The 15,291-nt window shown below is 52.1% G+C and overlaps 6 protein-coding genes across 6 annotated transcripts; 3 read left to right on the forward strand and 3 right to left on the reverse strand.

Annotated features, from left to right (window-relative positions):
• Positions 1-351: 351 nt before the first annotated feature.
• Triagg1_1127 (uncharacterized protein) lies at positions 352-915 on the reverse strand (the record flags this gene model as incomplete). Its single annotated transcript, XM_062895163.1, has 1 exon — positions 352-915. One exon carries the CDS (start codon positions 913-915, stop codon positions 352-354), a length of 564 nt encoding a protein of 187 aa, XP_062759466.1.
• Positions 916-3,676: 2,761 nt separating this feature from the next.
• Triagg1_1128 (CAZyme family GH72) lies at positions 3,677-5,214 on the reverse strand (the record flags this gene model as incomplete). The annotated part of the gene is made up of 2 exons (XM_062895164.1): positions 3,677-4,840; positions 4,918-5,214. The coding sequence occupies 2 exons, from the start codon at positions 5,212-5,214 to the stop codon at positions 3,677-3,679; spliced, it is 1,461 nt and encodes a 486-aa protein (XP_062759467.1).
• A 3,261-nt stretch (positions 5,215-8,475) lies between these two features.
• Triagg1_1129 (uncharacterized protein) lies at positions 8,476-9,262 on the forward strand (the record flags this gene model as incomplete). Its single annotated transcript, XM_062895165.1, has 3 exons — positions 8,476-8,485; positions 8,578-8,894; positions 9,005-9,262. The coding sequence occupies 3 exons, from the start codon at positions 8,476-8,478 to the stop codon at positions 9,260-9,262; spliced, it is 585 nt and encodes a 194-aa protein (XP_062759468.1).
• Positions 9,263-10,018: 756 nt separating this feature from the next.
• Triagg1_1130 (uncharacterized protein) lies at positions 10,019-11,190 on the reverse strand (the record flags this gene model as incomplete). Its single annotated transcript, XM_062895167.1, has 3 exons — positions 10,019-10,354; positions 10,444-11,006; positions 11,076-11,190. 3 exons carry the CDS (start codon positions 11,188-11,190, stop codon positions 10,019-10,021), a joined length of 1,014 nt encoding a protein of 337 aa, XP_062759469.1.
• Positions 11,191-12,995: 1,805 nt separating this feature from the next.
• On the forward strand, positions 12,996-14,136 carry Triagg1_1131 (uncharacterized protein; the record flags this gene model as incomplete). The annotated part of the gene is made up of 4 exons (XM_062895168.1): positions 12,996-12,998; positions 13,058-13,094; positions 13,151-13,696; positions 13,766-14,136. 4 exons carry the CDS (start codon positions 12,996-12,998, stop codon positions 14,134-14,136), a joined length of 957 nt encoding a protein of 318 aa, XP_062759470.1.
• Positions 14,137-14,557: 421 nt separating this feature from the next.
• Positions 14,558-15,276, forward strand: Triagg1_1132 (uncharacterized protein; the record flags this gene model as incomplete). Its single annotated transcript, XM_062895169.1, has 2 exons — positions 14,558-15,016; positions 15,106-15,276. 2 exons carry the CDS (start codon positions 14,558-14,560, stop codon positions 15,274-15,276), a joined length of 630 nt encoding a protein of 209 aa, XP_062759471.1.
• Between the last annotated feature and the right edge of the window lie 15 nt (positions 15,277-15,291).

The following is a 15,291-nucleotide window of genomic DNA, read 5'->3' on the forward strand; positions in this document are numbered from 1 at the left end:
GGGGTCGGAATGCGGACAATGATATAGCTCTCTATCAGCTCAAGTTATTATTGTTACGTTCTTGTATTTTGCAAACTAGACGGGAATGGTGGGGTAAAGCTTTAATTGTTTTTTATTAGCCTTGGGAAGACTTTCGCAGAAGAAGAAAAAAAAGAGGAAGAAAGCAAAGGCTGGGTAAAGGGAAAGTTGATTGTCTGCAGCACCTATGTAAGGAGACGAGACGACATGAACGACACAAACATGATAATACAAACTCAATTTGACATGTCCACGCGATTTAGCCGATTACCTGTCAAAGGAAGCTGTGCCATCCGTCCAGGTGACGTCAAGCCAAGAGGACTGCAGCAGACACTAATGTAGGTTATACGAGGAATTGATCCAAGTGACAGAAGTGCCACTCCAAGCACGCCCTAGATCGATAAGTGTGTAGGGCCTTGTAGTTGATGTCTCTGGGACAGGATGCCCTGCCTCGATTGTGCCTAGTCCATCTGCGGAGCATTTCACAGTGGAGACGATATGGACAGGAGGGATTTGCAGTTTGAGGCGGAGAGGCATGAGTGCTTGTATGTGTGTGCGGTGACTCGCTTTGTCTTTCGGCTGTTTGCTTCCGTCTCTCGAAATGGGTAAAGGAGGCATGTTTTGGCGTGCAAGAGAGATCGATTTCTCGCTGCTGTTCTGAGCCGCATCCCACGTGGCGGGCTGGAGGTCCAAGCCGTTCACGCAAAGGGCCTGCCAACTTAAGTCGTTACCTCCGTCGAGATAAGTGGTACCGAGCCTCGGTCCCTGAGATGGATCATCGCTCGCATCGATTTCCTCGCCCCCGGAGTTGTCGGCGTGCGTAGGGACTGGATCGTGACGGCGCAGCGAGAGGGGTTTGGGAAATAGGATAAAGCCGGAGAAGCAGAAATCGCCCATCTCAGCAGTCTGTCTTGTCTGAGAGGGAAGCTGAGAAGAGCAGCTGGACCAGCTACCCCTCTCTTTCCTCTTCTCCTCATTCGCCTTCACCGCATCGTTCCTTGGGGGTTATCTGGTAGGCCGGCCGGAAACTTGATACGCTCGATCCCTCTGGTGGTGGTGATGTGATGTAAGTCAGCTCACTGGGATGCCGGCACCACCCTCCCCCCAAAGACGGATCGATCCATGCATTGATTAGAAATGCCTAGGCACTCAACTCAGCACTGTACTCGTACCTCGCAGCTTAGAGACGGCGAGAAGGGACCGGGAGACGGTCTAGGCTAAGGGCTTAGTAGGCCGAGGAGGAAGAGCACACCGCAGAGGTGAAACCGGGGAGGCAGTGCGTACGAGTCCAAGGCCACTATAGCACCGGCTTAGCTGCCTGGCTCTGCTGCGCTGTGGATTTCCATTTTCCATTTCCATGCTGGCGGGGGGAGAGGGCCATCGCCAGCTCTCTGCTGTTGCGCAAACTTCTAGGCCCATCGTCTCGCCTGTCGCCCGTCGTCCTCATGATGTGCCGGATTAAATGCAATGAGACTCTGCCGCCTTCCTTCGACGCATCTGATGATGCTTCTTGCCCAAGTCATGCCTCAGCTGAGCGCGTGACGCGGCTTCCGATGTGATAAGTCAACGAAAATGCAGTGCGGATGCTCTTTCCAGCGTCGTCCAGTTCCACAGGGTAAAGTCATAGAGTCAGGGCAGGGTTGTTGTTGCCCACTCCCACTCGTTATCTTATCCAGCCCCTCCGGCCGCGTGCCTGCCCATCGCACGCCGTTCATCCTGCCGTGTCCATGTCCATGTTCCATGTCCCTTGCTCTGTGCCGGATCCGGGGGTGTGGCAGTGGCAGTGGCAGTTGCAGCTTCTCCAGCTCTGCCTGCTAAACCCATCGCGGTTCTTCCCTCCTGCTTCCTGCTTCCTCCCCCCCTCTCTCCCATCTGCCATCTCCCGTTATCCCAGTTCCCTCCCAATGACGCTTTCCCTGAGGCTGCTCTGGAACCACCTAAACGGTGCTTCCTTCTCTCCCGGTGCCCCTTCTGCCCACGATGGCGTCAGTCTCGGATCATAAGGTGCCTGCCTGCCTAGTGCCCGTATATAAGAAACCGCCGGGCTGTTCTAGCTTCTCGGCCTCTTCCCGTATCCGCCTCTGCGTCTCTCTCGCCGTCTCATTTTTTTTTTTGGCCCAGAGTCCAGAGTCCCGCTTCTCGTCTTTGATTTTACCTCTTTCCCTGGCTCTTGCCTTGACGTGCCCCATAAAGCAAGCGCCAACCAAAACCGCACTTATACAAGCAGAGGGAGCGCCCACACCACCTTCCAGCCAGACCTTTAATAAACGACGCCCCGAAACGTGCAATATCCAGGCACAGGGGAGGGGAAATCTCTCGTTCCCGCACAACCTTTTTCTCTTATTTCTTTTTCTCCCTCTTTTCTTTTCTTTTCCTTTCCCGGTTCACACTTCTCCCATCTACCTGTCGACTTTTCGTCTCTTTCAAGTCCTTTTTCGGAACCAAAGAGTCACGATATCGATCTGCGTCGGTCACAAACTCTAAACCCCACCCCCACCCTCTCTCGGCGAGCCTGTCAAACGCACGTCATTATCTGCACTTAATAAGCCGCCACGCCTTTGTGTTACTCGAGCCCAGTGACTCCCCGTCAGAAGTCGAAAGGGAATTTCCCGAGGGACGAGCGCATCCGGAAGTGCGCAAAAGGCAGTGCAAATCAGTTGCAGCACCTCGATTAAATTTTTTCCCGCCTTGCTGAGCTGGCACGTGGGTACAGTAATCCACTGCCGGTGCATTCGAGGTGTGTGGATTCTCTCAGTTTCGTCTTGCTGCATGGGTATTTGGGATCATGTGCCCTCTTATTCGACTGTCTATTATCCTATCATGCAATTGCTTCTAGAAACTATCCACATCTCTCTCTTGCGCTTTACCTTTTGTTATTGACCAGGTTCCCTATGGGGTAGGTGACAATCCGATCAGCGCAGGCAAACCAGAGCCCATTTCATCTTTTTCACCCATCCGCACATCCTCGGTGTAAGAATAAAGTATGGCTCGCCTCGTCGAAGCGTCGACTCCCGTCGATTACTGTTGCTCCGGGTGCTGCAAGGCTGCCGATTTTGGCACCCACGACTACTGTCTCCCATGCGAGACCAACCCTTCATGCACTACCAGCTTGGACAAGACTAAGGACATTGACCAGCCGCCAAAGGGGGACTCCGAGGATAAGGACCGCAGGGGCCCCTATGGCTCGCATCAATGAATATTGACCGCTGTGGAATCATGAAGATGAACGAGGAGATGGGAAGGGGGAGAGAAGAGTGAAGAGTGGAATCGCAAAAACTACACGAAAACAGGACACAATAGCATATGGCCTTAACTCGGGGTCTTGGGGGCTGGCCCCCACGCGCGCTTGCCGCTGCGCTACTGGGGACATTTCATTGCTGGGAGTTTTGGGGCCATGAGATATTTACGGTACCGCGAAATGCTTTAGGAGTTGTTAGAATATTGGAACGAGTTTGCTTGAGCGAGAAAGAGGCAAGAGACAATCATCATCATGGCTGAGCTAAATGGGATATCTAAAGGTCCAAAGCAGAATGAGAAAGAACATTTTATATTTACATTAAAGCAACTTCATTAATTTCCTCGTGTATCCCCTCATCCCCCTTGAACGGTGCATTACTAAAGTATCAACAACAGTCGCCTACATACAAGTTCCCGCCATTTAGATAAAGAACATGGCCACCAAGGGCAGAGCAAGGGCCACGGAAACAGGGCGCATCCAAGCAGCGGCACTATCCTTATCCTTGTTGTCGCCGCTCTTAGATGACGAGTTGTTGGACGAGGACGAGGAAGAATCCTTGTCGCTCGAGGTGGTGTTGCTAGAGCCGGTGTCGGCCGAGTTCTTGCCGCTCCAGTTGCTCTCATCGTCATCGAGAGGAACAACCTTGAGGCCGGTCATCTTGTTGCCCTGAGCATCCGCGACGTTGAGCTTGACGTTCCAGTCGGAGATCTTGACAAGGGCACCCTTGGGCTTGTGGCTGATGCCGTTGTCGATGAGGCCCTGGACACCGGGAGGGGGAACGGGCAGGGTGAAGTTGTTGTCGAAACCCTTGACCTGGATGAGCTTGGAGGAGCACTTGGGAGCAGCCGGGGCCTTGGTGGAGGCCTTTTGCGTCTGAACCTTCTCCCAGTTGATCTTGGCAAGCTGGGCCTTGAGACGGTTGTAGTCGCCGAGGATGGTCAGGGTGTCGCCGGTGATGTTAACAAGGCCGTAGTGGTTTTCCTCCTCGGTGTACTCGTAAACGACACCGCCGGAAAAGACGGGCGTCATCTCGGGGCCGTAGATGGCCTGCGTCTCGTTCCAGTAGCGGGGCATGGGGGTGTTGCAGCCGTACTCGGAGAAGAAGACGGGGATGGAGGTGTTGCCGAAGTTCTCGGTCAAGACATCGTAGGACGAGCTCTGGTATGTGGCATCTGGGCCGCACCAGCTGTACGAGTTGATGGCGAAGACATCGGCACGGCTCATATCATTGGCATCGCCGTCCTCGGAGCACTGCATGTAGTTCCAGGTGTCCCAAAGAACCTCGCGGACGTCAGCAGCCGAGTAGCCAACGGGAACCTGACGCTTGATGTTCTTCTTGATGTAGTTCTTCAGGTCACGGGTGACGGCACGAAGATAGGGGGGAACAAATTCGGCGGAAGGGACGTCATTGATGACTTCATTTCCGGAGAAGAAGAGCAAGGTGTTGGGGTAGTTGCTGAAGGCCTCGGCGATGGCAAAGGTGCGGTTAGAGTAGGCTTCATAGTAGCTGGTCCAGGGCTCAAACGAGGTGATAGCCTCGCCGACCAGAGGAGAGTTGACATCTAGGATCATGTACATGCCAGCCTGTGAAGGGAGAGTCAGCGGCTGAATATACACCAATACGAAAAGATTGAGTGAGGGTTAGGAACGCAAGTACGTACGGCATTGAAGATACTGGCGCACTCGTCGTGGTTGAGGTTAGGGTCGAGGTTGTAGACGCGAATAGCGTTGACACCCATGACCTGCAGAAGTGCAGCATCACGCATGCAGGTATCGGCATCGCTGAGAGGATCCTTGCCCTCCTTGGGGTTGTATCCTGCACTGCCGCCGGGCTGGTACGCAACACCAACAAGCTGGAACTTGTTGCCGTCGGCGTCGACGAAGTCGGTTCCCTTGATAGAGAGAGGCTTGACGGCTCCCACGACGGTGGCGGCAAGAGCCACGAGAGCAGATTGCATCTGTGGCGAGTACGAGTTAACAAATGTGTCAAAACACGTACATGAAGGAGAATGAAGCCTGATAGACGAATCCAGCAGCAAAGAGGGTGATTTGTATTCATCCCCAGATGAGGCTCTCCTCTCTCTCTCCCGCTCTCATGCATCTCCAGATGTGAAACAGGCTGTGAGCCGCCGCGAGAAGAGACAACTTACAAGCATGATGAAGGTCGATTTGCAGATGAATGCTAGCTAATTCTCCAAGTTGCAAGAAAAGAATATGATCAAAGCAGTTTTATGGAAGCTTAGGTTATTCTGGTCAAAAACAGTAGTTGAATGAGTGATGATGATGCGATGGCGAAGCGAAGCAGTCGGAAGGACGCGGAGGCCAAAGGAAAGAAGCAACGGCGACTCGAGGTTTCTGAAAAAGAGTGACTGGAAGCAGCAGCAAAAAAAAAAAAAAGAGGCGCTTCCCAAAGCCCAAGATTGCGTCTCCGGGCGAAAAAAACAAAAACGAACGATTGAACGAGTGTCGAAACGAGCGCGAGGCGTGTCTTTGGACGAAGCTCGAAGGGAATGTTTGTGGCGGGAAGGGTTTCCGGGCGTACAAGTACTCGCTGGAACGGAGCAGCCTCGAGGACTGGACCCTTGGGGCACAGGCACAAAGAGTACCTACCAGGCCAGGTCCCAGTCCCTTCTTGGCCGTGCAAAGGGTCGTTTCGTATTGCAATTGGCCGCTCTGGGCGGACGCAGCTGCTGGGCCAGGGGGGTCGAGGGCGCTGCTAGTGGGCTGCAGAGGCTGCTAAACGGGCACCTAACAGGCACCTAACAGGCACTTGATGGGCAAATGGGCACCTGGAAGGCAGGGCGATGGAGCACCTGATGGCACCATGTCGCAGCGCTAGTGGCGGTAGGCCAGGAACGGGCGGGGCCCCGCTGCAACGGTGCAAGAAAGGTCGAATCAGCGGGATGGATTCCATTGGACTGATTGATTGAGGTGCTGCTGCTGCTGCAGATCAAAGATGCTGATCCTGGATGGCGATGCCGTTGGAAGCGTTTTGCATTCGTGAGACGGGCTAGATGAACTTGGTCTATATTCTTCGACACCGCCAAATAGAGTCAATGCGAGTACCGTAGTAGTTACATATTCCCATCGAACATACTACCAGGTAGGCACCTAGTAGTAGGTAGTATTACAAGTGCGAACCGCCGTCACAGATACACAACATCCCTCATCATCACCAGTGCTATCCCTTTTCCCTCTTCTTTTGCGCCATCATACGAAGATGCCCAGCCAGCCGAGGCTGCTCCTCATATTCTCTCACCGTCCCTTGGCCTCTTGGCCGTCCAGGTCTGCCATGCCATCATTACTCGTACTGCCGGGCCCGGGCTCTCGTCAACCCACGTCCCATGGCCAAGAGACTAGGTAGGTTGGTACGCAGATATTTCCCTCTCGCTACCAATGTCCTAGGAATAGGCGACACAATGCGCCATCTTGGGCAAAAGATGCATACGAGAATCTAATCAAAAAAAAAAAGCCCTCTCTCGTGTCCGCACCCCGTTTCGCTCACACCGAACGAGACTCGGGCTAAACAGCACGCACGAATAGAAACCCCCCCCGCTTACTGGTGCAACCCGTTATAGCAGGTACTCGTATCAAACGGATGGATGGCAATGGCAATGGCACAATGGGCACGCAGCTAGTATTACGCTTACCACATTTCCGCTGTTAACGAGGTAGCCCCGTGTGCTTTTCTGCGACGGCAACAAAGAGCTGGTTATCACCTCGTGTGTGGCCCTCGGAAACGGCATTTTTGTTTGCGCTGGGTCAGCTGCTAGTTTCACGCCGGGCTTTGGTCTGCTCGTATCGTGTCAGGGGTTCTTCTGATAATCCAATGCGAAATAAAAGCGAAAAGAAGCTTTCCTCCCCCAATTCTATTCTTCTTCACAGCCCTCTTCAATGACCTCATTGGAACCTTAATCGAACCGCAACAGAAAATAGGTAGTCAATCTGCTTGGCACGAAGGGGGCGAAGCCATAACCCACCAAATCAATCTCATGTCACAAAAAATAACGAAATAAAGCCCAATAACGCCGGCAGCTCGCCAAGGGCTCGGGTGATTTCCAGCGACTTTTTCACTCCCCAGAATCTCGCTTCTGCAGCGCAGGGAATAGTAAAATGAGATGAGCAGAAAAGCGTCCAGGTCCCCTGGCCTAGCTGCCGACTTAGGGGCTGGCGGCGACCAAAACAGTAAGACAGCCGGTCCAGTTGCTCTTCAGGGTAACCAATGCCACCCAACCCCGCGTTTGATTGGCCCGGCATCCCACGCTCTCACCGCCTGCCCCTTATGGAGGTTGTATTTATTATCAAGAGGTTCAGTAAAGCTGCAACAGCTAGGTCAGAGGAAGGCTACGCCCCAGCCTTTGGTTTAAGATCCAGAATCAATCCGTAGCTCAACCTGATTGGCCACAGCCGACCAAGTCAAACCTCGAAGATTCAGGCCACAAAGTATAACCGATACATGCGCAAAAAGGCCCGAACAACAAGGTTCAAGCACAACGCAACTGGCTTCAAGCCCGCAACTTATAGTTCAATGACTCAAACAGACTAGATAGGCACAAAAGCAATGAATCCTTACAACAACTACAAGATAAGTCAACGGCCAACTGAAGTCTGGCGCACAAACAGCCACAATGGCTAAAGGCAATAAGAAACCGACGGCAACCACTGCTAAGATAATGGCTACTGCTGCGAAAACTCGTAATTTAAACACTATTGGCGCTGCAGAGAAGGTCTGCCAGAGCCTAAAGAATAAATAAGGCAGAAGAGGGTAACTTAAACTAATTATAAAAAAGAAAATATAAATTAACTAAGCTATTATTAGCTAATAGTTATTAAATAAAAATTTAATAATAATTATTTTAATTTTGGTTCTTAAGTAGTTTATTTTTTTACTTAGGAAAAATTAAATAATATATTTTATTTTTTTCTATTTTTGTTATATTTATAAAGGCTTGTTGAAAACGTATAAGGTTTTGGGTTCAAGAGACCTACTTCCCTAATTGGGTTAGATACCGCCCGGATAGCAATACTCTTTTTTTCTGCCCTCCCGTTTACCGTAGTGGTTAGTGCCGACAGCGACTTTCAGATCCCGCGATCATTGTCCAGCAACCCCTCCAGATCTGCCCAGCGGCTCTCATATGCCTCCCCGCCTCCAGCTCCCAGCGATATCATTCCGCCGCCGCCCAATCTCCCAGTTTCCGAGAGTCAAGTATATCAGCACAATGGCCACCCGTAAGCTCCCACCCAACAGCCCTGCCAATGCCCTCGCCAAAAACCCTCCTCAGTAAAAGGGAAAAAGAGCAACAGCTGACGGCCCTCTCCAGCTCCTCCTGACCGCCGTCCCATCGTCGTCTCCGGGCCCTCGGGCGTCGGCAAGGGGACTCTCTACGGCATGCTCTTCGACCGCCACCCAGACACCTTCTGCCTCTCCGTCTCGCACACCACCCGCGACCCTCGCCCCGGCGAGGAGCACGCCGTCCACTACCACTTCGTCAAGATGGAGGACTTTGAGGACCTCATTGCCAAGGACGGCTTCGTCGAGCACGCAAAGTACGGCCGCAACCGCTACGGCACCAGCAAGATGACCATTGAGGAGCAGACCAAGAAGGGCAAGGTCGTCTTGCTAGACATTGAGATGGAGGTACGGCCAAACCGCACAATAAAATACCTGACATCCATCCGTCTATAACGTTACAAGTAAATCAAAACACACACACACAGAGAGAGAGAGCTAACATACGACACAAACAGGGAGTCAAGCAAATCAAAAAGTCCGGCATTGATGCCCGCTACGTCTTCGTCTCCCCCCCATCCATCGAAACCCTGGAGCAGCGCCTGCGGGGCCGAGGCACTGAGACAGAGCAGAGCATCCAGGAAAGACTGGCCCAGGCCCAAAAGGAGCTCGACTTTTCAAAGACGCCCGGCGTTCACGACATCATCATTGTCAACAACGACCTGGAGGCGTCCTACAAAAAGTTCGAGGACTTCGTCTACAGCCCTCAACAGTAAAATGAGACGCGTATCCCTTCATTTTTAGCAAATACCCATCAAGGTGCCCTTTCGTTTATTACAATTACTATGTACACAAGGGCATGGCGCATCCATTGGACGCAGCAATTCCTTTGCTCTAGATAGCCAACAGCGGCGACGGTCACCAATTGATTCACACAAAGATAGAAAGCAAGCTTGAAAACATAAAAAGCAAAGAGACAAATGCAAAATTAATCAACATATCATACTCTCTCTCTATCTCTCCACATTCTGCCACTCTTCCTAGACGACTCAACTAACTGTAGGTATATTGGAAAGTACAGGTATGGGGATCTGATTAAAACGTAAGAAAAATGGTCAAGGAAGGCTCCGACGATACTACTAAAAAAATGGACAAAATAAAATGCGTATAAAAGGACCGTAGGCGAGGTGCGTCGTGCCATCGAGCGACTCGCAATAGCCACAGTGCATGCCGCCCTTATAAATATCGCTTGGCTGGTATACGCGCCCAGTCGTTTTCGATCGCACGTCGGCTCTCAGTGCCTTCACCTCTCGTGCCTTTGCCTAATGCGAACAGGGCCATTGCTGAGCCGGATTGCGGTGCCAGACGGCCAATCCTCACTTCTTCAAAATAGAAAATACACTGCTTTTCCCTTTACTGCGCACAGCACCAATCCCGAGGTGAAAATTATCGCAAGACTGGTTAATCACCGTTACCGCTAAGAGACGCCATCACTCTCCCTATCAACTGAATATTAAGCACATGGAGAAAACTTAGTATCCGTTCATGCCCATTCGCTGGGAGCCCCGGCTCATCTCACGGTCAGCGGCAGGGCTGATCGGTCTGCTGGCGGCACCACCACCGTGCGCGCTGCTCTCCTTCAGCGCAAGCAGCTGCTTGGCGCGGAATGTCTCGTAGTGGATCTGGGAGGTGGTCTCGATAAGGTCCTGGAGGTGGGTTCGGAGCAAAAAGTTTCGCAGGTAGACGAATTCGCAGTGGTTCTCATCCTCAACGTTGATGACGCCCCAGCGGTTCTGACGACCGCGGACCTGCTTGCCGTTGACAATGATGTTCTTCTCAGAGCCAACAACCGCAAAAGGAACCAGGCTCTACAAACGAGTACGTTAGCAAAACGCTGTCTAAGCGATATAACACACCAAACAAAGTATATCAAGGGGAGAAACAATCATGTGCCTACCTTGATCTGCTGGTTCAAAGCTCGCTCCTCGTCGTCAAACTCCTCGTTATCGTACGGGAACATCTTGAGGTTGTGGAAGGCAAACTCAGCCTTGATACGCTCCTTGAACTCCAGTCGCTCCTCGACGGTCAGGGTATCCGCCTTGGCGATGACGGGCACAACGTTGACAACATCGGACAGCTTCTTCAAGACGACGATATCGATGGGCTTGAGGGAGTGGCCAGAAGGCTGGATGAAGAACAGGCAGCAGTGAATGCGCGTGTCGGGGATGTAACGCTCTCGCTGAGCGGTAAGCTCCTTTCGCAGGTACGCGGAGTGCTGGTCCTTGATGTACTTGACGATGGGATCCCAACAGCGGTCGTTGTTGACGAGGTCTCCGTATCCAGGGGTATCAACAATGTTGAGCCTCAAACGGACACCGTTCTCCTCAATGAGGTGAGAGACCCCCTGAATCTCGGTGGTGGAGCGAATGGGCTCGTCGGGCTGCAGACGACCCTTTGAGTCGATGAGGTGCGAGGCGAAGATGGTGTTGATGAGCGTCGACTTGCCCAAACCAGTCTGACCTGCGGAGGCGGTTAGTGTTCGCATTCGGCACCAGATGCATCGTCATCACCAGCGCGTGCGCAACTTACCAACGCAAATAACGTTGAACTGGAATCCGCGCTTCAGCAGCTTGCGCTCAATCTGCGACGTGATGCTGTCGAAACCGACATGGCTGGAGGGCGTGATGGTGGAGGGAGTGGCCATTTTGACTGGTTCTGGTGCTGGTTGTGGTAGGGGGGAAACGAGTGAAGGCGACGATGGATGCTGCTGATGAGCCTGTTCCAAGAAAAAGAGCGAGAGCTTTCAGGGAAAACGCGTGAGAGAACAGCAGACGCGAGGCCGGCAGTGACAAAGCGGGAACCTGATTGAAGTGGAATTGGAGGTTTGTGAACTGGAGAAGGGGAACTTTTTGGACCTGGCGGTGGCTCCTTACTCTTACTGGACCAGTTGGCGTGTTCTTGCTTTGCCAGGTAACTGCAATAATTTCGGCGTAGGGGCAGGAGCAGGCCAGGGACACGAGAAAGGGGGGGAAAGAAGGTGCCAGGGGTAGCAGCACCAGAGCACAGCATTGCGAGCTGCTGATTGGCTGTGGAGCCGTCCCGGGACCCTCTGGCCAGCGATTGGTCCGTTTGGCCGCTGAAAAGTGGCGCTGCGAGAAGCCGTTGTATTCGGTACTTCAGCGGTACGGCAGTGCCCCAGTCGTGGGCGGAATGATGCCCCAGAGTTGGACGGAACCTGGAGGTACCTGGGTACTTCATGCTAGGCTGGATAAGCTGCTAGAGGCAAGATTTTGATGATTCGATTTTCTCAATGGGCGCATAGCTGATGAACCACGACATATCGAATCCCGCACCGAACCGCTAACGAGACACGAAAACAAACCGAGACACGGCTCTGAGCTCTGAGTTTTCTGGATACGGGCGGCCGAATATTTACCTGCAGTGTGCTTTGCATTGGGGAATCGGAAATTGGATTCTCTGTGCGCACAATCGAGCTGGTTTTTGCGCCAACCGACATTTGAATATAGAAGAACAAGGCATCATAACGGCTGCCATGGCCACCGCTTTCCTCCCCCGGCTGTCGTCGCCTCTCTATTTCTCTGTCTCACGATGGGCAACTTTCTACACCACACAATATACCCTCAAGTTCCTTCCAGCGCTATCAATCGCCGTCCCCGGCGTCACCATCAACATCCCCGGCCTGCTAGGCGATATCTGGGAATCAGTCTTGCGGGCAGTCCCCAAGAACAAGGTTTCACACTCTAAGAAGAGATCAAGGCAGATGGCTGGAAAGGCTCTAAAAGACGTCAACCATCTATGCAAATGTCCTGGATGCGGAGAGATCAAGAGGACGCACAGGTTATGCCAGAACTGCTTAGAAGGTACGGCTACGAAAGGAAGGGTCCATTGACTCGTGCAATGCTAACGATGGCCTTAATGAATTTAGAAATGAAGAGAATATGGCGTCAAGATTATCCTGTAAACAGAGGTTTCTAAGCGATAGATGGCTGGATTCCATCCGACACCTTTATCAGAGGCCTGGATACCACAACCTCGGCCTAACCAAGCATACAGCTGGCGTTTGCCTCAGCCAAGGCTTTGTTTCATTATGTACTACTAGTATGAGGATCGGGATAGAGAAATCGGGTGGCAGAAAAGCGATGCTCTTAAACAGATATATATAAAAAAATTACGAACATGTGAACAGCATCCCGCCTCGTTTCTGCCAAATGACCTATGCGTAGTGTACTTTAGAAACTCTGCGCAATCTATCAGCTCTTTAAAAAAAAAATCCTTTTAACAACTTATTATATGTAATTTAATCCATTGGCATGAACTCAATGAGAGCAACATGTCTTTGTGGTTCACTGTTTCATCCTGGCCTTTTGCATCTGACGCTGGTATTGTAGCGGACCATTTAACCCCACCAACTCACAAAGTCACCAAGCTCCTACCACAGCCCAGCCAAAAACAACCACCAAGCAACAGCAACATCGCAGGCAGGCGACAATGGTATGGCCCTCGTCAAATTCAATATGACCTTGTAAAAGCTCACTTATTCGACCCTGTAGTCCAAGCAATATTTGACCACCCATACGGTGGATGACGGTTTGTCGTCATCATTTCGCTCGTCAAGAGCTAAACAGCTAATGAGTGATCCCTAGCCCACATCACAGACATCTTCTCGCTGGCTGCAACGCAAAGGACATTGATCTCGGCCAGCGGCTCTTCAACGCTTCACGTCCATGACACTACGGACCCTTCCTTTCCTCTGAGGCAGTCCATTCCTGACGCCCACAAGCTAGGCTGCCACCATGTCTGCACATCACGCAACGGCCTGTATGCCGCCAGCGCTGGCTTCGGGGGTGAGGTCAAGATATGGGAGCTGAACAAGGAAACTGGAGACTGGAACAGCGGCGGCGAAATCACGGGCCCAACCGTCAAGCCAGGTGAAGTGTGGGCGATTGCTCTCAGCGAGGACGGAGGCTATCTGGCAAGCACTACAAACGACGGCAGGATCAATGTATGGGATGTCGCAGACCAGAGTAAAGCCAAGATCCGGGAATATGAGACTGGGAGCGCGGGTTCAGGCAGCCTTGGCATGTGCGTGGATCTTAGCAGAGATGGAAAGTTTACGGCCAGCGGGCACCAGAATGGCTCCGTCTACGTGTTCAACAATGACACGGGAAGAATTCTATACTCCTTGTCTGGTAGGTTACACTCTCCCATCTTCAAGTTTACTAGTTTTCTTCCATCTTGAAGCTAACAGGAATCTACAGGCCTTGCCAAACCTGTGCGAGCCGTAGCAATCTCGCCGGCCGGTACCAGGGTGGCTGCAGCTGGTGATGCGGGCATCATCGCCATATATGATACAAAGCACGGCGAACATGTGGGCAACCTAACGGGACACTCATCATGGATCACTTCACTGGACTGGAGCGATACTGGTGAGTATCTGCTGAGCGGCTCCATGGACGGCAAAGTGAAGGTGTGGTCAATCGAGCGCAGCGTTTGTGTTGCAACGCATAGCGAGACGGACAAGGCACTCTGGGCCGTCCGGTGGCTGCCCAAGACTGGGCGCAGCGAGATGTTTTGCACGGCCGGCGCAAACAGGAGCATTTCATTCTACAGGGAGGCAACAGGTAGCTAGGCTTCTCACAGGCGGGCGCAGGAGCATTGGAAGGGGTGCACAGCATGTTGAATTGTGGAATTGGACTTTCTGCTCCTTCATCCAACACATTGATGGAAGTTTACCACGTGATTAGGTGTGTGATTGCAACGAAGGAACGACCTTGGAAGTGCTGTAGGAACTGGAGCATCATGACTGCCACGTGACATCGTTCCAGTCTCGCGTTGCCCCGCCAAACTTTAGCGCCAGTTTGTGCATCATTCATACTCACATCACAGGCAGACACCAGCGGAACTCCACCTGATCGCCAGTGTTCCTGCATCTCATTTTCGATAGGACAGGAGCATCGATACAAGCAAGACAATTATAGTCGTGGAATTAGCGCAACAATTGCTGCATTATATCGGTATTCAATACCATTACAGGGTATCATCATCGAGCAATGCCTACCACCAGACGAGCAGCAGCGGCCGCCCGGGGTCGTCCTGGCCCCGCCAAGGGACAGTCAACAATCAGCTTCACGGGCAGAGTTACAAAGGCCGTGCCAAAGGATCTGAAGAAGGTGGTGACAGACACTCCCGCGATTGCCAAAACCACCATTCCGGAGAGGCCAGCATCAAAGGGCGCAGTAACCAAGGAGGAAGAGGAGGAAAAGTTCGTCGATGTTGTCGCAGACGAGCCTGAAGTCCACGAGGAGTCGGAGGCAGAAGTAGAACCTGTCGCCGAAAAAGCCCCTGAGAAAACGGAAGCAGAGCTCAAGGCGGAGAAGATCACAGATGCCCAGATCAAGTCGTACTGGAAAGCAATTGAAAAGGTGCGCAAGGCGCCTCGAGTGCACCAGGAGGATCTTGATTTGGGCGAGAAAGTGCTGCGATACTTTGATGTGAGCTCGCAATATGGTGTAAGTTTACGAACCTCCTCTCCTCTCCTCTCCTATACGGAGGTGCGGAATGTTTGGATTGGATATGTGTTAATATCAGCTTCCTGAAGCCTTGTATCGGAATCACTCGCGTGAAGCGGTGGCAGCGAGCTGAGCGTCTTGGCATGAAGCCCCCGATTGAAGTTTTGGCAGTTCTTTTGAGAGAGGAGAACAAGGAGAATGACGAAGTTGAGACTGCGCACATGGATCGGATAATGAATGCCACGGCTTTGTTTACATAAGAGACAAATCATCAG

This window comes from Trichoderma aggressivum (genome assembly GCF_033847375.1).
Source record: "Trichoderma aggressivum f. europaeum strain CBS 100526 chromosome Unknown scaffold_003, whole genome shotgun sequence".
NCBI lineage: Eukaryota > Fungi > Ascomycota > Sordariomycetes > Hypocreales > Hypocreaceae > Trichoderma > Trichoderma aggressivum.